The following is a 17,658-nucleotide window of genomic DNA, read 5'->3' on the forward strand; positions in this document are numbered from 1 at the left end:
CCAGATCATCAATAATGATGTTAAAGAGCACAGGGCCCAGCACTGATCCTTGGGGCACACCACTAGTGACTGGCTGCCAGCTGGATGTGGCACCATTCACCACCACTCTCTGGGCTCGGCCCTCCAGCCAGTTCCTAACCCATCGCAGTGTGCTCCCGTCCAAGCCATGGGCTGACAGCTTGGCCAGCAGTTTGCTATGGGGGACGGTGTCAAAGGCCTTGCTGAGGTCCAGGTACACTACATCCACAGGCCTCCCCACATCCACCAGGTGGGGAAGAGCTTGAGTTACCACCACCCTGCCCCCACCCCCCCAAAAAAAAAAGTCAAAAGGATTGTTTTGGATCATTGTTTAACTCAAGAAGCTGTTTTTATTGGAATTTTGCAGTCAATCATCAAGAATAAAATATAGGGAGAGGGAAGGGAATGGAAAAAGAATATAAATAGGAAAAGGAAGAAAGAAAAGGGGGAAAAAAACAGAGAAGTGGAAAGGAGAGGCAATGAGAGAGAAGAAGAGCACATGAAAGAAAAAAGGGAAAGGAAATAAATATGGATTTATTGATATATTAATATGTCATGATACCAATAAATGAATAAGAAATAGGTTACTAATGAAGAATAAAAAAGCTAAACTAGATGGTTAACTTGGAGTGGATCCATCACTGCCCTCAGGATTCCAGGACTCTTTTAAAACTCAGTCTAAATAAACCCAAGCCTGTGTATCAGGCTCAGGTCTGCTTTGGGTAGTAATAATAACATGTAAAGCACATTAGTTATGGCCCCCCAAAGATGGCAGCAAGTAGAGCAAATCAATCAGCTCAGCTAGGCTGAAAGCTTGCTTCTCCAGGATGCCCTCTGAGCACTAACACCAGTGCTGGGCACTCCACTTGCTGGTGGGCAGCGGCTGGGGGTCTGCTCTTGTGCTGCTTGATGTTCAACTCTCTTCTGTGCTTTTTCCATCATAGAGTGGTTTGGGTTGGAAGGGGCCTTTAAAGGTCAGTCCCTCTCAGAACCCTAATTCCTGCTGTTCTGAGAACTGAAATGCAATCATCATCATCATCCATTCATCTGCTGAACCAGATCACCCTTGCTGGTGTATACCATGAAGCAGGGGCAGCTCTGGGCTGCTGCAGCCCACCCTTGACAAACCTGATGCTACAGCTACAGGTGGACAATCACAGAGTGTTAGGGGTTGAAAGGGACCTCTAGAGATCATTGAGTCCAGCCCCCTGCCAGAGTAGTATCCCCTAGGGCAGGTGACACAGGAACATGTCCAGGTGGACCTTGAAAGTATTCAGAGGTGGAGACTGTACCACCTCTCTGCGTAGCCAAAGAACTTGCCTTCATCTCCTTCCCTCCCTCACCTTCTTGGATGCCTGACTCGGGGCTCTGCCAGCATAGAGCCATCCACACTAAGCAAATGTGAAACACCTGTGGCCAGAGTGCAGAGCCTTCAGGCTGCTGTCCAAGCAACGTCCTAGGGATAAAAGCTCTGAAGTATCCTTGAGATGTTGTTGTGACCCTCTTCTTCCAGTCATCAACCTTCACTCTAATGCTCCCCACTTTATTTTGGTCAGGAGACAAAAAGCAGGGACTTGTGTTCCCAGATGCCTTCTCTGCTCAGCCTGCCACATCTGAAGCAGCCCAAGTAATGCTGTTGTATTGTACTCACTGAGAAGAGCAAACACTTGAGCTGCATCAAGATTGTTCTACCTTGACCTGCTCTCCTTTTAAAGCACTCCTCAGTGTTGATGTTCTTGCTCCTGTTGCACTTGGTTGCTGTGGTCTCCTTCCTGCTGACAGGCTTAATTTCAGGCTGTTCTTTCCAAACCTTTAGAATTGCTCTAGATGGACCCTGTCCTCCTTGTGATGGTATCACAGAAGGGTTTGGAACAGCTTTTACTCAGTGATAGGAGACCAAACCCAACATTCCCACGATGCCAGCCAGAATGGGGACAGCTTAGCAGCAGTGGGGGGACTGTGAGCTTTAGGCAAATGGTTGGACTTGATCACCTCAGAGGTCTCTTCCAAGCTCAACAGCTGTATGACTAAGGTGGAGTCAAAAGCATTTCTCTTTGTGATCTCAGCAGATGTCCTCTCAGACCTGTGCTGGAGCACTGAATAATTTCTTTGACTGAGCCTGGGGGTTGGAGCCGTAGTGGCAATCGCTTGGGCTAGGTTAGATAGGTGGAAACACTGAACACTTCTTTTACTGAGGGGAGACACTGAGTCTGGCTGGAAAAGGAGTGGTGATGGTGCTCTTGGCTTTGGAGCAGTGGCTGAGCTAAGGGGGGTGGGTGCAGAGCAGAAGCTGAGGCTGCACTCAGGTGTGGTGTGAATAAGGCTGGGATGTAGGCAGCGTGTGGCAGCGCGGGGAGCAGCAGTGGGGTAGCGTGGAGGGGGCTGCTGGACACCAAGTGCAGCGGGTGGCCTGCCAGCAGAGCAGGGTGGCTGGAAAGAAGGGCTGGTGACAATGGGGACAGGGACACGGGGGCAAAGTGTGCCTGGGAGAGGGGATGGAGGTGTGCCAGGGAGAGGTGGCTGCCGTGGGGGTGGAGGGCTGCGGAGACGGCGAAGCGCTGGAGCAGTGTGTGGTGGATGGTGGTGACGGTGGCCTGCTGCTGGACAGGGAGGGCAGGAGCTGCTGGAGCTGGGCCTGGGGAGGGCAGAACCTTCAGCTGTTTTGCCAGGAGCTGCTTCTGCATGTGCTGCTGGGCTTGCAGCTGCAGCAGCCTGTACTTGTCCACCTCCTCTGGGGAGAATGTGACGGGCCGCTGCGTTAGGGGAGGGGATGTGGACTTACTGTACCCTTCCAGGTCACCGACTGTGTCACCATACTGCTGTACAGCATGGCCACAGAGAGAGTCCCAGCTGCCTTCCACCCGGCGAGGGGCCATGCTCACAGCAGGAAGTTCTTCTTTGGTCTCTATGGAATGAGCAACAACAGAGTACCTGCTGGAGGGGAAAGCACCAGGGAAATCATTTGGTACCGGCTCACAGCCTTCCAGAAAGGGTTGGACTTCACTGAAGAAGAGATGGGGTGGGTCCTGTATTGCTGTGCTCCTCCTGGGGCTCTGACAGCCTGCTCCTATTTGGATGATGTCTTGCAGAAGACAATGGTCACAGTCAGTGCCTGATGGCAGAGCAGCACTCCTGAGCTCTGGCGCTTCGGCGCTGCCTTTCTTCATGCTGGTGTCCTGATGCCTCCTGCCATCTGCAGCCATGCTGAGCAGCTCCTCTGGCAAAGGCAAGGCTGCAATGTCACCTACTGATGGGGCAAACTGGAGAGCAAGGTGGCTTTGGGAGTGACCCTTCAACCCTACCCCACAGGTATTTGGAAACCTTTCTGAAGGATGCATCTGTTCTTGGCTCTTCTTGGCCTGCACCCTGTCCAGCAGCAGCTGGGCTGTCAGTGACTTTCTTCTCCCACACACATCCTCTGCCAGGGTTTCAGAAGAGCAGGTGGCCAAGGCTTTGGAGTGCCCATTCCCATGGCCATCCTGTGCAGTCTCCTCTTCTCCCAGCTTGATGTTGGAACCTCTTTCTGTGTCCTCTTTTGTTTGGTTGTCACCATTGTCAGCCTCTTTGGAGAAGGATCCTGAACTGGTCCTTCTTGATATTCTGCTACTTGATCTTTCACTGCTTCTGGAATCTCTGGTGGAACAGCTTTTGGAGCTCTGGTAGCTTCTGCTTCTGCTATGCCCTTTGCTCAAATGCCGGTGCCCACACCTGCTGTGTTTGGACCTGTCTCTGTGCTGTAGAATGCTGTGTCTCGAGCATCTTCCATATTTAACTGTGCCCCCCTCTGCCCACTTCCTGCTCCTGTGACTTCTGCTGGGGCACAGCCAAGCCTCACCTGTGTCAGCAGAAGGGACACCACACCTGTGCTTTCTGTGCCTGCATCTGTGCCTGCCAGCTCTCTTGCTTTGTCTTTTGCAACACACCAAAGGATGATCCCTGCTGTGCTGGTTTGGGGCAGGGCTCACATAGCTCAGGTAGCTCCTTGTACTGCTCACAGAAGAGTCAGAAGAGCAGGAATGCCTCTCACAGGAGGACTTGGGAGGAGAAGGGCATCTCCAGCATCTCATGGAACTTCCACATCCTTCAGTTTCTGAACACCTGCTGCTGGAACTGGATTTAGAACTAAGGAAGCTTTCCCCAGAGTCTTTGCTGCTGTCACTGATGTCACTGCTGCAGCTGGCCATGGCTGGAAGGGCTCTGCAGTCATTCTGGTGGCCATGCTTTTCCTCAGAATAAAGCAGAGGGCATCTTGCAGCTCTGGACTTCTTCACCCTAGCTATAAAAGCAGAGAAGGAGATGCTTTCATTTCTGATGCTCTGTTTGCTTCCTTCACAGTTATGAACAAGGTGCTTTGAAGGGCTTCTCAGCTCTCTGGTCTGAAGACATTTCTCTGCCACGTCATTGTTGTGTGAGACCTCAAGGTGAGCAGGCACTTTGGGTGGGTGTCCATTCAAACACTCTGGGATACATTTCTGACCATTCCCATCACCTTCTTTTCCTACATCTGACACAGCTTTCTGCTTGGCCCTCCGTGGCTTCAGGGAACCTTTCATCTTCTTTGGTTTCGACAAGCGGTGATCTGCTTTGCTTGACGTTTGCTTGTGGGTCATGAAACCCGAGGCTAGGTTTTCATCTGCAGTCTGAGACTGAGGGTGCCCCTTGCAGCTGGCTCTGTGTGCTTCCTGCTGCTTGCCATCTCTGGGGTTCAGAGCTTTGTGTGCCTCCTGCTGCTTGCCATCCCTGGAGTGTACAGGGAGCCTGAAGTCGAAGTACAGGGGGTTACAGCCGTAGGAGATGCAGGGCTCAGTCTTTGTGAACAGCAGCAACTCGGTGGGCCACTGCAGAGCAGTGCTGCCGTCCTTGCTCACCACCTGGAGGAAAGGCAGTGCCTGGGGCTTAACCTCTTCAGCTTCCCTTGGAAGTGCTTCCATGTTCCCACTGCCAGGTCTGGAACTCTCTGCAGGCCTCTCTCTTTGCACCAGCCCAGCGCCATCACTGCTGCTCCTCGCACAGGCCAGCTCGGGTGCTGGCTGCTGCAGGAGCTCAGGCAGCTGGCCAGGCAGGTGGGCGCTGCTGTGCCTGAAGGGGCTGGGCTGTGGACACAAGGTGCTGTCTGGGCATGGTGCTGAGGGAAGAGCTGCTGGCAGCTGCTCAGACTCCTGCAGGCTGCTCTCTAGCCCTGCTTCTCCAAGAGAACCAGAGAAGTCCACATTCGAAAGTTGTGTTTTGGCTTTGGAGAAGGAAGGCTGAGCACTGACCTTGTCCTCTGCTTCTCCATCACTACTTTTATCATTGTCCTTCTGCACTTTAGGATTTGCAGCTCCATGACTCAATGCACTGTTCTCCAAATCCATGGGGTTTTGCATGATAGGTGGCCCTTTATCCAAGCTTGCTGTTGCCTCCTCCTCCAGAAGTGTGCCAGAGCGACAGCCCTCAAGAGCTTGCTTTGCTTTCTGGCTGAGGCATTCACTACAGTCAGTCCCCTCTTCAGAGTTCTCACTGAAAAGTGAGGCTGAGGACTCCAGCTTCAAAGGGACTTTCTTAGAGAAGGAGAAAGACACTCCTGCCCTTGGAGAGGTGTTGGTGCTGTCTGGGAACACTTGGGAGATGTGGCCTCCAGGCGTGTGGGCTCTCTCAGCAGGGGACTGGTGCCTGCTTATGATGAGCTGTTGCTTGCCTTGTCCTTCCCTCCTGCTGCTTCTCTGAGAACTGGCTGGCACCTTGCCACCCTTGCAGAGCAAAATGCCATCTGATGATTGCTGCTTTTCCACCACCAGTCTGGGGGCTTTAAGCAAGGGTCCACTCCTGCTGATGCTGTAAGGTAATGAAGAGAGGAGAAAGACAGCTGTTAAGTAACCAAGGGAGGGCAGGATCTGTGTCAGCCTGCCCAAGGCTCTGAATAACCTGACCTGGTGGAGCAGGGGCTGGTGTCAGCCTGGTGGAGCTGACAGCAAGGGGGATTGGACTGGATGACCTTTGGAGGTCTCTTCCAAATTAAACCATTCTATGGTCAAAGTGTTGGAGCAGGCCCAGAGGAGGCTATGATGACCAGAGGGCTGGAGCACCTCTGCTATGGGGACAGCCTGGAAGAGCTGGGGTGTTCAGCCTGGAGAAGAGAAGGCTCCAGGGAGACCTTAGAGCAGCCTTCCAGTACCTGAAGGGGACCTACAGGTGAGCTGAGGAGGGACTTTGGACAAGGGCTGGGAGTCTAGGAAGGCCTTTTCAAAGGTGCTAACTAATTGATTTCTTGCAGTTAAGTGAGGTTGCAGTGACTGTCAGCATCTTCCTTGAGAGATGAGACAAAGGCAGTCATGGCAGGATCCTCACTGCAGTGATCTTTGGAACAAGCATTTCATTAGGCCAATCATCTCCATTTGCTGTCAGTGCAGAGCTTGACTCAAAACTAGGAAGCACTTCAATGTGGGTAAGGGAGAACTGCCAGGGCTGCAAGCAGCTCTGTGTGCATCAGGCTGCTTTGGAAGTGCTCTGCACAGCCATGGATCTGCAGCAGGGACAGCTCAGGGGGTGAGAAGCTTGATGTATTTCCGAGAAGAGATTTGCATTTACCCCAGATCTGGCAGCAGGAGATAGAAATTCAACCCCTGCTTGTACAGCAAAAGGCAATTCTCCCTTGGAGAAGGGCACCTTCTGCAGGTCCCCTTGGAGAAGAGCCAAGGCAGCAGAAATGTCAGTGTGCACGTGTGGCAGTAGTAGTGGTTGTGTTGTCACACTGAGGTAGCTTGTGGTGAGGAACTCTGCTGGAACCTGAGACACAGCAGCCAGGGAAGGTGCTCCTGTGTCTGTGTGGCCCTCTGCTGAGCCAGGCTGACTTTCTGTATTGCCTGAGCAAATGGGAATCAGAGAGGTGTCCCTGCCCATGGAAGGGAGCTGGAACTAGATGATCTTGAAGGTCCCTTCCAACCCAATCAGTCCATGGTTCTCTGCAAAGAGGTGACATTAAGCAGAAGCTCAAGCTCAACATCCTGTGGTCCTTGGCACATGACAGAGTGGACAGGCAAAAGTCAGAGCGTCATCAAGGCTGGAAAAGTCCTTGAAGCCCATCGAGTCCAACCATCAGCCCAACGCCACCATGGCCACTGAACCACAGCCCAAGGGCACCTGATGGGCTTTGTTCTGGGGCAGGGTGAGGAGGGGACTGAAGGTGGTACACGTTTGAAATGCTCACCACTCTGACTGCTTCCGGAGCTCTGCAAGCTGGTGGAGCCTCTTGAGGGCCTTCTCCTGCTTCTTCTCATCTTTCCAGGACTTGGAAGCCACATTTCGGGCAAATTCTCTCTGTTTTAAATCTTTCAATCTCTGAGTGAAAAGAACAAGAAGAGGAGGGGCTTACAATGTGCACAGCAGCTGCATTTCCTCTTCATCCAACTGCTTCTGGTACACAAGCAGGGAGGCAAGATGCACTTCAACTGCTATCATCTGAAGAGATGGAAAATCCTTTTTCTGGGCTAACAAAGCCCCAAGATTGGAGTGAGAGCTTCCTGGTTTCCCATGCAGACCCAACCCTTCTGAGCTGTACCAAGGCACACACAACACCACACACAGTTTAAGGTAGAGGAAATTTTCCTAGTTCATAGAATCATTAAGGCTGGAAAAGCCCTCTGAGACCACTGAATCCAGCCATCAACCCACCACCACCATGGCCACTACAACATGTCCCCACGTGCCATGTCTGCATGGTTTTGTAACACCTCCAGGGGTGATGATTCTACCACCTCCCTGGGCAGCCTGTTCCAATCCCTGAGCATTCTTGAGTCAAGAAGTTTCTTCTCATGTCCAACCTAAACCTCCCCTGGTGCAGTCTGAGGCCTTCCTCTCCTGACACTTGTTCCTAGGGAGCAGAGACCAACCTCTACCTGGCTCCAGCCTCCCTTCAGGGAGCTGTAGAGAGCAATGAAGTCTCTCCTCAGCCTCCTCTTCTTCACACTACACACCTCCATGTCCCTCAGCAGCTCCTCACCAGCCCTGTTCTCCAGTCCCTCCCCCTGCTTCCTTGCCCTTCTTGGTCCAGAGAATCCTGGAGGTGTTGAAGGCCAGGTTGGATGAGGCCTTGAGCAAGCTGGGCTGGTGGGAGGTGTCCCTGCCCATGGCAGGGAATTGGAACTGGATGACCTTTAAGGTCCCTTCCAACCCAAACTACTTGATGACTGTCTCCTATGAATGGTTCTGTGACTCTCATTGCCCACTGATAGCTCATGTCTGGCAGAAGCAGGTGGTGAGGATGCAGGTCCCTTCACTCTGGATCTCCTGGTGATTAATAGCAGAGCTCAGGAGGAAAAGAACAGATCTAGAGGTTTTCTGAGTGGGTCTCATGGAATGGAACGGAACAGAACAGAACAGAACAGAACAGAACAGAACAGAACAGAATAGAATAGAATAGAATAGAATAGAATAGAATAGAATAGAATAGAATAGAATAGGAGTTAACCAGGTTGGAAAAGACCTTTGAAATCATTGAGTCCAACCTACCATCCAATACCATCTAATCAACTAAACCATGGCACCAAGTGTCCCATCCAGTCTCTTTCCAAACACCTCCAGTGATGGTGACTCCACCACCTCCCTAGGCAGCCCATTCCAATGGCCAATCACTCTTTCTGTGAAGCACTTCCTAACATCAATCCTCCCCTGGCACAGCTTGAGACTGTGTCCTCTTGTTCTGTTGGTGGTTGCCTGGGAGAAGAGACCAACCCTCAACTGGCTACAACCTCCCTTCAGGTAGCTGTCGAGAACAATAAGGTCACCCCTGAGCCTCCTCTTCTCCAGGCTAAGCAACCCCAGCTCCCTCAGCCTCTCCTCACAGGGCTGTGCTCCAGACCCCTCCCCAGCTTTGTTGCCCTTCTCTGGACATGTTCCAGCAACTCAACATCTTTCCTAAACTGAGGGGCCCAGAACTGGACAGAGGACTCAAGGTGTGGCCTAACCAGTGCTGAGTCCAGGGGCAGAATGACCTCCCTGCCAGGATGAGTCAGACCTGACTGTGTGAGCAAATCTTTCCATGGCAGTGAGGATTAATTTGTGGTGTTTCAATATTCTGTGTGGATATTCCTCAGGAAGTGGAGGGTTCCTTTTAGACATGGCCATGTCCACACATGCCCAGAAAACAGAGGAAGACAGAAGAGTAGTCTAAGCATGGGGGCTAGCTCGATGGCAGTGCTGTTTGTAGGACACAATTAAATCACAAGTCACTTGCTGTGGATGCCCAGTTCAGGGCCTGACTGCAGGAGGAGTGCATCTGCCACAGCCAGTGGTGGTCATTCTCCAGCACAGCTGCTGAGCTTTGGGTTCTCATTCAGGCTCCTGCTCAGCTCCACACCACTGGGCACTGCCTGCAGACAATCTTGGTGAGCCTGGCAGGAGCCTGCTCAGGTGATTAGAGAGGAAAGCCAGGGCTCTACAGGGTCAGCAGGCACAGCCACAGGGTCTGCCCAGCACAGCTGGCACATTCCATGGTGGTTCCCAACTAGAGCTCTGGGTTTTGGTTCTGAGGGGGTGGGCAGGGAGAGCCCTTTCTCTGCTCAGGCTGCAGGTGTGATTTCTTGGTTTTCACAGAGTGGTGGGGGCTAGAAGGGACCTCTGGAGACTGAGTCCAACCCCACTCCCCAGGGCAGGATAGCCTAAAGGAGATCACACAGGAAAACATCCAGATGGGATGGATCCAGCTGAGGGACCTGGGTGTGTTTAGCCTGGAGAAAAGGAGGCTGAGGGGAGACCTCATTGCTCTCTGTAGCTCCCTGAGTGGAGGCTGCAGCCAGATGGGGGTGGGCTCTTCTCCCTAGAGAGGAAACGACCTCAAGTTGCACCAGGAGAGGTTCAGGTTGGAGATGAGAAGAAAACTTCTTGACTGAAAGGGTTCTCACAGCCTGGCACAGGCTGCCCAGGGAGGTGGCTGAATGCCTGGAGCCCTTCACATTTGCAAAGATGTGGTGCTGAGGGCCATGGGTCAGAATTGTTTGGAAAATAATTAAATCCAAGAGAAAGCATTTTTCAATCAGCTTATTTACTGAGATGTGCTCTCAGGAGATTGTCTCAGATAACCAAAGGCTAAACCAGGCTTTAGCAGGAGTGAATAATTCTGGGGGGGAAAAAAGGGACATCTGTTCATCTTCTGCTGTGAGTAACCCACAGTCTGGAACACAGAAGCATTGGCACAGGCTGCCCAGGGAGGTGGTGCAGTCCCCATCCCTGAAGGTGGCATGTGGCCACGGCACTTGGGGCCACGGTTTAGTGGCCCAGGTGGTGTTGGGCTGATGGCTGGGCTGGATATCTTGGAGGTCTCTTCCAACCCAAGCAGTTCCATGGCTCTGTGATTCTGTGACTCCTGATGATATTTTTTGTTTGGCATTCACACAAATGTCCTTTGCCTTTCTCTGGGAGCTGCCCTGCAATTCAATTTGAGAAGGTACTTAAGGAGCTCTCATCTCTATAATGGCTCCTGGTGGAGCCTCATTAAGACAAAACTGCAAAGGCTGTGCAGTGATAACGAGTCTGGGGCACCTCCTCGGTTCTGTCCTGGGAGACTTGATAACAGATACTAATTAATGCTTTTAATGAAGGGAGGATAATGAATGAGTCATCTGCCCACTTTATTGCTGCTGTGGTGATGCACAGGTGTGCTTTTGCTTGGCTTTGAAGCATTTGTTTGGCTTTTAAATATTTGTTTGCGCTATCAATGGTCCTAAACACCCCCAAGGCACCTCCTGGGACACAGAGTTTACTGCAGGGGGGCTGGACAAGAGGGTTCCTTGCAACCCAAGGCTTCAGTGATTTAGTGATTCAGTGATTCTTTGACTATATGATTCCAGGATCATCACAGCCTTAAAGCCCCACAGGAAGCAGTTGCTCAGCTAAAGAGCCCATTACTTACTGCATGACAGCTGCAGAGAGACAGGAAATAACAGAATCGGAATAGATGTAGATTCTAGACGGACACACTGTGAGAAGAGGAGAGGAAATGGCCCCCAGCTGCCCCAGGGCAGGTTTAGGTTGGACAAGAGAAGAAACTTCTTGACTGAAAGGGTTCTCACAGCCTGGCACAAACTGCCCAAGGAGGTGGCTGAATGCCCATCCCTGGAGCTGTTTCCCAGAGGCAGAGATGTGGTGCTGAGGGCCATGGCTTAGCCCCAGCCTTGGCAGAGTTAGAAAATGGTTGGAGTAGATGATCTCAAAGGGCTTTTCCAATCATAACCATCTTTGTGGGTGACATGGACAGTGACACTGAGTGCACCCTCATCAGGTTTGCTGATGACACCAAGCTGTGTGGTGCAGCAGACACGCTGGAGGGAAGGGAGGCCATCCAGAGGGACCTTGACAGGCTGGAGAGGTGGGCACAAGCCAACCTCATGAGGTTCAATAAGAGCAAGTGCAGGGTCCTGCATCTGGGTCGAGGCAATCCCAGGCACAAATACAGGCTGGGCAGTGAGTGGCTGGAAAGCAGCCCTGAGGAGAGAGACTTGGGGGTGCTGGTGGAGGAGAAGCTCAACAGGAGCTCTCAGTGTGCACTTGCAGCCCACAAAGCCAATCAGATCCTGGGCTGCATCAGGAGAAATCAAGGGAGGTGATCCTCCCCCTCTACTCAGCCCTGGTGAGACCCCACCTGGAGTACTGCCTCCAGTTCTGGAGCCCCTATTACAAGAGGGATGTGGAGGTGCTGGAAGGTGTCCAGAGAAGGGCCACGAGGATGATCAGAGGGCTGGAGCACCTCTCCTATGAGGACAGACTGAAGGAGTTGGGGCTGTTCAGTCTGCAGAAGAGAAGGCTCCCAGGTGACCTAATTGTGGCCTTCCAGTATCTGAAGGGGGCCTACAGGAAGGCTGGGGAAGGACTTCTCAGGATCTCAGGTAGTGATAGGACTAGGGGGAATGAGAGTGGTGAAGCCCTGGAATGGGTTGTCCAGGGAGGTGGTTGGGGCCCTGTCCCTGGAGGTGTTTAAGCCCAGGCTGGATGAGGCTCTGGCCAGGCTGATCTGGTGTGGGGTGTCCCTGCCCATGGCAGGGGGGTTGGAACTAGATGATCCTTGTGGTCCCTTCCAACCCTGACTGATACTATGATACTATGATCTCAGATAACTCACACCACTGTTAAAGAACTATCCTTTGCAAACAAGTTCTTAGCTAATCTGCATCCTCAGATAACCCAGGGGTCATCTCAGAGTATCAGTTGTGTATGTGATACTATGACACAATGATGTGAGCAAGAGATCAAATACTTGTGCAGAGTCATTGACCAAAGACAATCCTTACAGGAGGCCTTGAGGAGCCCATGGTGGGGAGGCTGGAGATGAGCTCTGAGGTGCCTTCCAACCCGAGCCATTCTGTGGCTCTCTCAGTGCCTTGTCCCTCTCACCTCGCTGTTCAAAGCAAGACTTGTAGGGCTTGACCTTAAGATGCCAGCAGTTCTTCCAGATCTCCTGATTTAACACCCCCCCAAACATCTGAACAGAGACATTTACAAAGGAGGACAGCAAGGCCCAACGTGATTCATCTTATTCCTTGAATAATCCAGGCACAGCTCCAGCCTGCCTGCCCTGGAGGTGAACTGCACATGGGAATAAATAATTTCAACATAAATATTTAGATTTATCCCATTTTCCTCAGCAGTACCCTGGGAGCTGCAGGCAGCAGCACTGCAAACTGGAGCACCACGAAGCAGGCAGCTGCCATCAGTCACTGCTTCTCAGCACAGGCTGAGAGTGTGACTGCCGCAGAACCAGCATGGAATGCACTGCTTGGAAGGGATCTCCACAGGTCACCTGGAGAACTGGGCTCCCCAAGTTCAAGAGATCAGGGAACTACTGGAGAGAGTCCAGCAGAGGCTGTGAGGATGACTGGGGGACCTGAACATCTCTGCTATGAACAGAGGAGCAGCCCCAGAGGGGATCTGATCAATATCTGTAAATATCTGAGGGATGGGGGCCAAGAAGGGGCCAGGCTCTTCTCAGTGGTGTCCTGTGATAGGACAAAGGGCAACGGACACAAACTGGAACCCAGAAGGTTCCACTTCAACAGGAGGAGAAACTTCTTTGGTGTGAGGGTGCTGGTGGCTTGGAGCAGGCTGCCCAGAGAGGTGGTAGAGTCTCCTTCTCTGGAGCCTTTCAAGCCCCATCTGGAAGTGTTCCTGTGTGACCTGTCCTGGGTGACCCTGCTCTGACAGGGGGGTTGGACTGGATGATCTCCAGAGGTCCTTTCCAGCCCTACCATTCTGTGATTCTGTGATGTAGTCCAAACCTGCAGCAGTCAGCAGGATCACCCCCAGCTCGGTCAGGTTGCTCAGAGCCCCATCAGGCCTGGTGGTGATGACCTGCATGGAATGTTTCACGTGGTGCTGAGGGCCAGGATTTAGCCCCAGCCTTGGCAGAGTAAGGGAATGGTTGGGCTGGATGACCTTGAAGGGCTTTTCCAACCCAAACCATTCCATGATTCTATAAAATCTTTGCTTCAAGATGTGTTCAACTTAAATCCCACTTGCCAGAACAAATCAGTCATTGCAGAAAGTTCTAATCAATTTGTTTTGAGCTTTTCCTTGCCCATGCCTGAGGTGGAAGGAAAGGTTGAAGCAGTGGACAATTATGTGAATCAGAGCTGTTGAGGCTCTCTTGTTTAAACAAAACCAATCCTTCAACTTCCTTCTCTACTGGAAGACACCTCCTACACTGCACCACCACTTCCTCCTGCTGGGGAAATCAGTTGTAAACCTTTAGTAATGCAAGAAGGGTGGGCACTAATGCAGAGCACTGCCTCTGACTGCCGCTCTGCTTACTGCTGTGCCTCAAATGCCACAACCTGTGAACGCAGCTCCTCTAAATCCTCAGGTAATGAGATGCTTAAGAAACATCCTACAGCCATTGGACCATCATTAACAGCTAGGAAATTAGGTGTCCCGTGGGCTTTTTCTCCCAATTTAAAGAGGGTTAAGTTGCTAATTTACATGTTAATTAGCATTCATTCTAAAGAACACCAAAAGCAGTTCCACAGCTCCAGTGTTTAATGACTGAGCTGATCAAGACATAAAATGGGAAAGGAGCTCTGCAGAGTGAGCTGGGGATGGTCTCTTCTCCCTGGGGACAGGACAAGTGGAAGTGGCCTCAAGTGTCACCAGGGGAGGTTTGGTTGGACATGAAAAGAAAATTCTTGACTGAAAGGGCTCTCAGAGGCTGGCACAGGCTGCCCAGGCAGGTGTTTCCCAGAGGCAGAGAGGCGGTGCTGAGGGCCATGGCCTGGTCTTGGTGGAGTTAGAGAAGGGTTGGGCTGGGTGACCTTAAAGGGCTTTGCCACCCCAAACTGTTATTCAGTGATTATCTGCAGGAAAAATGTTTTGAGGGCTAATGCTGGAAAGCATCTGATTATGCTGAGCAATTGCAAAAGGATGGGTGCTGCCAAGTCAGCACTGAGGCAAGAAAAAGCAGCCAGGCAGTGGCAGGGCAGCAGGCTGAGCAGCTCTGCAGGCTGAGTAGCTCTCTGGGAGGCTGAGCTGCACAGATTGGTAAATTTCAAACTAAAGAATGGTTTCTGCTGACATTTCTTTGGCATCTGTTGCCTGGAGGCAAGCCCCAGCACTTCACTGTGCTCAGTGGTATTTGATCATGCTGCTCCTGCTGCTCTGCTCCATGCACTTGCTGCAGAGTGCAGCTGAAGCATCTCTGAGTAAAAGTACAGAATCATAGAAGATTCTATAGCTCTAAGGTCATCCAGTCCAACCAGCAGCCCAACACCACCATGGCCCCAAGAGCCATGGCCACACACTTCTGGAATGCCTCTAGGGATGGGGACTCCATTACCTCCCTGGGCAGCCTGTGCCAGTGGCTGACCACTCCTGCAGCAAAGAAATTGTTGCTGATCTCCACTGTAAATGTAAGTCTCCATTTAAGAAAGTATTGCAGTGTACTTTGAACTGAGCATTCACTTCAAGATCACTTCAGACAGGCAAGATAAATGTTCTCAGGGCAGTGATGCCCTAGAATTATCACCATGTCACATCCTGCCTTTGCTCCTGTGCTGCATACGAGTCCTCTGCTGAAATGCTGATGTCAGCCTCCATTCTTTATGCTTCCTTCATTTACTTCAGCTTCTGGGATGTGACACAACCTGATTGTTTCACTGAGCTGTTAGTTCTGCCTTTCAGAGATGCTGGACTGCAGCTGCTCTGAAGTACAGCAGCTGGGCTGCAGATGAGTTTATAGAATCATTGTAAGTGGAAAAGACACCTTTCAGATCACCCAGCCCAACCATTTCCTAACTCTGCCGAGGCTGGGGCTAAGCCAAGGCCCTCAGCACCACATCTCTGCCTCTTGGAAACACCTCCAGGGGTGGGCATTCAGACACCTCCCTGGGCAGCCTGTGCCAGGCTTTGAGAACCCTTTTGGTTGAGAAGTTTCCTCTCATCTCCAACCTAAACCTCCCCTGGGGCAACCTGAGACCAATTCCTCTCCTCTGGTCACCTATTCCCAGGGAGAAGAGACCAGCCCCCACCTGGGTCCAGCTTCCTTTCAGGGAGCTGTAGAGAGCCAGAAGGCCTCTCCTCAGTGTTCTGCAGACTGAACAACCCCAGGTCCCTCGGCTGCTCTGATGCTTTGTCCAGCAGCAGGTTTGGTGGTGTTGTGTTTGCCTGACTTCCCAGATCCCAACAGCAAATCTCTCAGATACTGCCAAATCGGTCTCCTTTCCTCCAGATGAAATTTCTGGGGTACCAGGAGAGTTGGATCTCAGATGCAGGAGACAGGATTTCCTTGTCCTCCACTAAACACCTAGCTGCTGGAAAATGCCCTCAAGAGGAACAACCCCTGCAGCCTGCGCTGTGGTCAGTGCTCCGTGCATTTCCAAGGTGGTGGAGGCAAGGCAAGCTAAAATGTCAGCAGGTTTGCTGGCTTTGATCTCTAACAGAAGCTAAACCTCTGCCTCAAGTGGAGTTTAAGCTCAAAAGCACCGTGAAGGCTTAGCAGCAAGTGCCCACAGCTCCACACAGCAGCTCTCAAACTCGTGCAGAGATTACCTCCCAGGGCTATAGCACAAAAGTAGAGAATCACAGAGTGCTGGGGGTTGGAGATCATCAGGGCCAATCCCCCTGCTAGAGTAGGTTCCCCTAGAGCAGGCTGCACAGGAATATGTCCAGGTGGGTTTTGAAATTCTCCAGAGGAGACTCCACAACCTCTCTGGGCAGCCTGCTCCAGGCCTCCAGCACTCTCACACCAAAGAATTTTCTCCTTAAGCTCAAGTGAAACCTCCTGGGTTCCAGTCTGTGCCCATTGCCCCTTGTCCTGTCACTGGGCACCACTGACAAGAGCCCAGCCCCATCCTCTTGCCCCTCACCCTTTAGCTCTTGCTGAGCATTGATCAGATCCCCTCTGGGGCTGCTCTTCTCCAGGCTCAACAGCCCCAGGGCTCTCAGCCTTTGCTCCTCACAGAGGTGCTCCAGGCCCCTCAGCAGCTTTGTGTCCCTGCACAGGACTCTCTCCAGCAGTTCCCTATCTCCCTTGAACTGGGGAGCCCAGAACTGGACCCAGCACTCCAGGTGTGGCCTCACCAGGTCAGAGTAGAGGGGCAGGAGAACCTCCCTTGCCCTGCTGGTCACACTCTTCTTCATGCACCGCAGCACACCTCTGGCCTTCTTGGCCACGAGGGCACATTGCTGACTCCTGGGGAACTTCTTGACCACCAGCATTCCTAGGTCCTTCTCCACAGAGCTGCTTCCCAGCAGGTCAGCCCTCAGCTGTAGTGGTGCAGGGGTTGTTCCTCCCCAGCTGCAGCACACTCCACTTGCCCTTGTTGAACTTCCTGAGGTTCATAGCTAGAAATACTCAGATGTAGGAGTACTGAAGCTGGTGTAGAGTGAAAGCCCTGGGCAGCTGCCTACAGAGCCTGAACTGCTGCAAGACCACCAGCACAGAGGTGCAGTTTAAGTCATGGGGAGATGTGATGGATTTCACTGGTGGTTAAATGGTGCCTGCAGAGCTAAGGGACCTGTTTTGTCCTCAGAAACCCCATGATGGCAATGCAGCCTGGCTTTCACTGCTGCTGCTTTCTAGTGGTATTATTATGGTGATTGTCAGCATCATCATCACCATTTTTATTTGCAGTGCATGGCACAGATTTGTGATTTTCTGCCTTGCTGACATCTCAAAGCTTTGCTGATTGTGGAGGTGTCCCTCCCAGAACAACCACTTTGAAACTAAGCTGAATTAAACCACAGGAAACCAGAGAGCAGCTGAGGGACCTGGGGGTGTTTCAAGTGGAGAAGAGGAGGCTGAGGGGAGACCTCATGGCTCTCTACAGCTCCCTGAGAGGAGGCTGCAGCCAGGTGGGTGTTGGTCTCTTCTCCCTAGGATCAGGTGACAGAAGGAGAGGAAATGGCCTGAAACTGTGCCAGGGGAGGGTTAGGTTGGTGATCAGGAAAATTTTCTTTGCTGCTGGAGTGGTCAGGGATTGGCACAGGCTGCCCTGGGAGGTAGTGGAGTCCCCATCCCCAGAGGTGTTCCCAAAACTTGGGGCCATGGCACTTGGGGCCATGGTGGTGTTGGGTTGAAGGTTGGACTGGATGATCTCAGAGGGCTTTTCCAACCAAGCCAGTCCCATGACTCTATGATATTTAAGGAAGAGATCCTTGCTCTTCTCTGGTTTCTCAGTACTT

The 17,658-nt window shown here is 52.0% G+C and overlaps 1 protein-coding gene across 3 annotated transcripts in view; it reads right to left on the reverse strand.

Moving 5' to 3' along the window:
- Positions 1-346: 346 nt before the first annotated feature.
- The window catches only part of ZNF804B (zinc finger protein 804B), a 60,719-nt gene continuing 43,407 nt past the window's right edge, over positions 347-17,658 (reverse strand). For all 3 annotated transcript variants that reach the window (XM_068156921.1, XM_068156920.1, XM_068156919.1), the window contains 2 exons: positions 7,205-7,335; positions 347-5,832 (listed from right to left, as the gene is read on the reverse strand). In XM_068156921.1, the coding sequence (XP_068013022.1) occupies positions 2,172-5,832; positions 7,205-7,335 (3,792 nt within the window). In that variant the 3' untranslated portion in view covers positions 347-2,171. The remainder of the gene's footprint in view (positions 5,833-7,204; positions 7,336-17,658) is intronic.

Source organism: Melanerpes formicivorus, unplaced genomic scaffold, assembly GCF_026170545.1.
Source record: "Melanerpes formicivorus ecotype bairdi unplaced genomic scaffold, bMelFor1.0.p_v2 SCAF_35, whole genome shotgun sequence".
Taxonomy (NCBI): Eukaryota; Metazoa; Chordata; class Aves; order Piciformes; family Picidae; genus Melanerpes; species Melanerpes formicivorus.